Here is a 6,216-nt window from a genome sequence, read left to right on the forward strand (position 1 = left end):
TGCACCCGCTTTAAGGCCTTGACATTCTTTTTGAAGTGTGTTATCCAGAATTAAAGACAATACTCCTAATAGGCACAACAAGTGTTTTGTAAAAGTTTGGCAAAAATGGCTTTCGTACCATTTATAAAGCAATGCAAGTCTGTTACTATCGTTCTCATCATTGACCACATTTCTGAGTTTTGAATCATGTGGAAAGTATAAAATAAAGTGTTTTCTGGTTTTAGCACAGACATAGGCCATTCAGCCTGCTGAGCCCGTGCCGGCTCTTTGCAAGAGTACTCCAGCTAGTCCCACGATCGTGTGCTTTCCCCGTAGTCCTGCATTTTCTTGCCTTTCGGTACTGATCCAATTCCCTTTTGAAAGCCAAGATTGTGTCTGGCTGCACCAACTGTTCAGGCAGTGCTTTCCAGATCTGCATAAAATAAGTTTTTCCTCATGTTGACTGAGGTTCTTTTGCCAATCACCATAAATCTGTGACATCTGGTTCACGATCCTTCCACCAATGGGAACAGTTTCTCTCGATCTACTCTGTCTAGACCCCTCATTATTTTGAACAGCTCCATCAAATCTCCTCTCAACCTTGTCTGCTCCAAGAAATGCAACACCAGCTTCTCTCATCCATCCATGTAACTGAAGTCCCTCATCCCTGGAACCACTCTTGTAAATCTTTTGTGCACCCTCTCTAAAGCCCTCGGAACTCTTCTAACGTGCAGTGCCCAGAATTGGACACAATATTCCAGGTGATGCCTAAACAGTGTTTGATAAAGGTTCATCATAAATTCCTTGCTTTTGTACTCGTTGTCTCTATTTATCAAGCCCAGGATCCCGTATGCTTTTAACGGCTTTTTCCATCTGCCCTGCCACCTTCAATGATTTGTGCACATATACCCCCAGGTCTTTCTGTTCATATACCCCTTTTAGTTTTTTACCCTTTAGTGTATATTACCTTTCCTCGTTCTTCCTACCAAAATGTTTCACTTCACATTTTCTGCGTTAAATTTCACCTGCCACGCGTCCGCCCATTTCACCAGCCTATTTATGTCTTTTTGAAGTCTATCACTATCCTCCTCACTGTTCACTATACTTCCAAGTTTTGTGTCATCCGCAAATTTTGAAATTGTGCCTTGTACACCCAAGTCCAAGTCATCAATATACATCAAGAAAAGTAGTGGTCCTAGTATCGACCCCTGGGGACACCACAGTATACCTACCTCCAGTCTGAAAAACAACCGTTCACCACTACTCTCTGTTTCCTGTCTCTTAGCCAATTTTGTATCCATACTGCTGCTGTCCCTTTTATTCTGTGGGCTTCAACTTTTCTGGCAAGCCTATTATGTGGCACTTTATCAAACGCCTTTTTTGAAAGTCCATGCACACCACGTCAACCGCATTGCCCTCATAAACCCTCCCTGTTACCTCATCAGTAAACTCGATCAAGTTAGTTAAACACGATTTGTCTTTAACAAATCTGTGCTGGCTTTCCTTAATTAATCCATGCGTGTCAAAGTAACTGTTAATTTTGTCCATGATTATTGTTTCTAAAAGCTTCTCCAATACCGAGGTTAAGCTGCCAGGCCTATTGTTGTTGGATTTATCCTTACACACTTTTTTGAACAAGGGTGTAACATTTGAAATTCTCCAGTCCTCTGGCACCACTCCTGTATCTAAGGTGAATTGAAAGATTATGGCCAGTACCTGTGCGATTCTGTCCTTAACTTCCCTCAGCATCCCACGATGCATCCCATTCAGTCCTGGTGATTAATCTACTTTAAGTACAGCCCGCCTTACTGGTAGTACCTCTTCTTTATCAATTTTTATCCCATCCAGTATCCCCACTATCTCCTCTTTCACTATGAATTGAGCAGCAACTTCTTCCTTGGTGAAGATAGATGCAAAGTACTCATGTAGTACCTCAGCCATACCCTCAGCCTCCATTCGTAAGTTTCCTTTTTTGTCCCACCCCTCCTCTTACCCGTATAATACCTGTATGCCTATAGAAGATTTTTGAATTCCCTTTTATGAAGGCCATTGGTAGCATTCAAACTGCCGAGGCCCTCAGCTCTTGAATTCCCCTCCTCAACGTCCCTACCTCTCCTCCTTCAAGACCTTCCTTAAAACCCACTTCTTTGGCCAAGCATGTGGTCACCTGTCCTAATATCTCCCGATGTGCCTCTGTGTCAGATTGTATTTGATAACGCTCCTGTGAAACACCGTAGGATGCTCTACTACATTAAAGGTGTTATATAAATGTTGTTGTTCTTGTAGTAATAGATGTTAAGAATGGCATTCGTATTGTACTTGATTGTGTCTATTTAAAGCTCAAAGTGCATCACACAAAAAGTTTCTTTGAAGTGCTGTAGCATAGTTATGTAATTGGCTTGAAATCATGCTGTGGAGTGTTAGCGGATGAACACTTAATTCAATCAATTGATCAGCCTGGCGCCATTTTAACAGCATCAGTAACCTATCAAATTATTTGTACTGTATCCCACGGTGTAATTTCAAGGTCAGTATTTGCATTGACTTTGCCAACTTTAGTATCATAAAGAACTAAAAATTTGAAATTAATTAATTTTGAGATTCTGTGCTCTCAATGAAGGATCAGTAACCAGACTTTCTCTAAAGTTAGCTTCTATTAGTTTGCAGTGATTTTCATAATCCATTTCAACTGAGGTTTGGAACAATCCACCCTTTCACCTTTCTTTAGCTCAGCCGACCTAACCTCACCTTTTAATGCAAGTACAAGTTTAATGTATTGTGCATATTGCTGCTAAAGATGTTCAGTATTTTGTCTGGAACTGTGTACTGAGTCAAACCTTGCTCCTACTTGTTTAACTCTCTTTGTTTTTTAATGGCAGGTCAATATTACATACCATGAGGTCTGGTTTGACGATCCAGAGAGCATTTCAATAAAGGCATCTATCTTGAGGAAATTAAAACTCCGTGGCATTGGCATGTGGAATGCAAATTACCTAAATTACAGTGCTGTTCCTATAGCAGCGATGCAAACTGAAGACATGTGGAATGCAATGTGCCCTTTCAGAGGAAAATGGCGAGCTCGAATCATTTAATATTTTCATAAAGTGATCATTTAGTTTTGCAAATAAACTCAGCCAAAAGTGAGCTAGCTTCCAACATTAGAAATGACACGAATATCGATCGAGGGAACAGCTTTAACCTTTTATCTAATCAGCAAATTTCTATTCAATGAAAAGCAAATGTACTAATGCAATTTGCACTACAAGATCTGGTCACTTCAGCACCTTAATTATTTATAAGATGCAACAAACCTATATTAACTTCATAATGTTTAATGATAGCACAGGCTAAAACTTCTTGCTAAATACTTACAATTCAGGCAACAATTCATCTTTCCCATTGGATGATAATCCACTTCTCACATTCACATGTGTGATGTCCATTTTATGCACATCGTAATTCTTGATGGGCTTTTTTAACGATTTTCTTTTTCCTCAGGTTATCATTTTGAACCGAGAAAACATTTTAATTTTCAGTTTCCTCCTTTAATGGGTGTGAATGGTCCAGCAAATAGTGTTGTGGTCAGCAAATAGGGTCCAGTATACTGCTACTGTGTTATTTTGAATTGTAATATACAATGATTAGAGCATAGAAGGTGGCCATTCGGCCCATCGAGCCCATGCAGGCTCTCTGCAAAAGCCCTTTAATTACTCCCACTCCACCACCCTTTCCCCGTAGCCCTGCAATTTTTTTCCCTTCAGGTACTTATCCAGTTCCCTTTTCAAAGTCACAATTGAATCTGCCTCCAGCACCTAAGGCAGTGCATTCCAGATCCTAACCACTTGATGCATAATAAAGTTTCTCCTCATGTCACCTTTGGTTCTTTTGCCAATCACCTTAAATCTGTGTCCTCTGATTCTCGACCCTTTCGCCAATGGGAACAGCTTCTCTCTATCTATTCTGTCTAGATGTTTAACACCACGATCAAATCTCCTTAACCATCTCTGTTCTAAGGAGAACAACCCCAGCTTCTCCAATCTATCCATGTAACGGAACCATTCTTTTAAATCTTTTCTGCACCCACTCTTCGGTCTTCACATCCTTCCGACAGTGCGATACCCACAATTGGACACAATATTCCATGTAGTCAAGAGCCTCATATAGTCATACTCACAGAATCATACATTTCAGCTAATGTCCCCGACTCCTCCATTACTATCTCTGGACATGTTCTATTCCACCGGCAGGACAGACTTACATTCTGTCATTGTGGTGGTGGCACAGTGGTTTACATTCGGGTGGAATGCCCTGGGAGTCCTCAACATTGACTCCAGAACACATGAATTCTGATGGATTTAGGTCAAGCATGGGCAAGTAAACCTCCTGATTACCATCTAACGCCCTCCCTCAGCTGATCAATCTGTACTCCTCCATGTTGATCACCACTTGGAAGAAGCACTGAGGGAAGCAAGGACACAGAATATACTGTGGGTGGGAGACTTCAATGTCCATCACCAAGAGCACCTCGGTAACTCCACTACTGACCGAGCTGGCCAAGTCCTGATGCACATAGCTGATAGACTGAGAGTGCGGCAGGTGGTGAGAGAACCAACACGGGGGAAAAACACACATTAATTTGTCCTCACCAATCTACCTGTCGCAGATGCATCTGTCCATGACAACTTTGTAGCCGGTAACACAGTTATTGTGGAGACAAAGACCCATCTTCAGACTGAGGACATCATTCATCATGTTTTATGACACTACCACACTGCTAAATGCGATAGATTCAGGACAGATCTAGCAGCTCAAAACTGGGCACCCATGAGGCATTGTGGGCCATTAGCAGCAGCAAAATTGTATTTCACCACAATCTGTAATCTCATAGCCGGGCATATCCCTCAATCTACCATTACCATCAAGCCAGCGGACCAACCCTGGTTCAATAAGGTGTGCAGAAGAGAATGCCAAGAACAGCACTAGGCATCCCTAAGAGTGAGGTGCCAACCCGGGGAAGCTGCAACACAGGACTTTATGTACACTAAACCGTGGAAGCAGCATGCTATAGACAAAGCTAAGTGATCTCACAATCAGTGGACCAGATCAAAGCTCTGCATTCCATCCACATCCAGTTGTGAATGGTGGTGGACCATTAAACAACTAACGGGAGGAGGAGGCTCCATGAATATCCCCATCCTCAATGATAGCGGAGCCCAGCACATGAGTGCAAAAGAGAAGGTTGAAGTGCTTGCAATCTTTGCGAGATTACAAAATGTATTAACATTTATGAACCTTGCTTTTGAGATTGTAAAATGAATTAAGCTTGATTATAAAATGTATCTTGCTTTACTGGTGACAAGACATTATCGTGCAAAGTCCAAACAAGTTTTTACAGAAATGGTCAGACCAAGCAAGGTCCAGACAAGTTATTTATATAGAAATTATCAGACCATGCATGGTTCAAGTCCGGTTTTGCAGAGAGGGAATGGGATACAGCGAGCTTTTGCAACAGCAACCATTACAGCTGCGTACTGTTATTGTAAAAGTAATGTTACAGGTTAAAATGAGATAATGGCTACATAATTGAACATACAAAGACAGCATCAGAGAGACCACTTTTGGATTGACCAGATATGGAACTGTCCCCAGAACAAGAGAATGGGGAAATATCTAGAAGTCTTGCATTTGCCACAAATGATTGGATAAGAGGACTCAACTGACCTTAAAAAAGAAGATAAAAAAGGTACTGTTTGACCTGGGATGTACAGATGTAGAGAAGAGGACGATGGTACCTGACGAGATGGAGTTACACAAGCCTAATGCACTTCACGTCTCTCTGGTACAGTGGTATTGAGGAGTGAATCCATTCTGGGGAAAGCCTAACGCTCTAATTTGCCAGACCGGATCAAAGAAATAACGGTGACATTGCATGCGACACTGTCCAGTGACTGAATTTGGGAATATCTTTCGGAACTGTAATTACTGTCGGTTAAAATTAGTCTTTGCCGGTTGAATTGACTTCTACTTTATAACAATAAAAATCTAACGATACCAATATGTAGTCATGTCCAAAACATTAAGTTTGAGGTTAAAACCTCCTACAAATCTAGCGACCACGAAGGATTATGACTAATGTTTACTTTGGTGTACAGAGGACCTCTGTGTCTGTTGTGGTGCACAACCACAGACCTTAGGGAGGTAACCTATTGGACCTGTAGGAGATCTAATCACCCAGCA

General features: G+C 41.5%; 1 protein-coding gene across 1 annotated transcript in view; it reads left to right on the forward strand.

Annotated features, from left to right (window-relative positions):
- Positions 1-5,985, forward strand: part of LOC139268374 (di-N-acetylchitobiase-like) — a 44,331-nt gene extending 38,346 nt beyond the window's left edge. Inside the window, exon 8 of the mRNA XM_070886444.1 lies at positions 2,859-5,985. Within this exon, the coding sequence (XP_070742545.1) occupies positions 2,859-3,071 (213 nt within the window). The 3' untranslated portion in view covers positions 3,072-5,985. The remainder of the gene's footprint in view (positions 1-2,858) is intronic.
- Positions 5,986-6,216: the final 231 nt, after the last annotated feature.

Source organism: Pristiophorus japonicus, chromosome 8, assembly GCF_044704955.1.
Source record: "Pristiophorus japonicus isolate sPriJap1 chromosome 8, sPriJap1.hap1, whole genome shotgun sequence".
Taxonomy (NCBI): Eukaryota; Metazoa; Chordata; class Chondrichthyes; family Pristiophoridae; genus Pristiophorus; species Pristiophorus japonicus.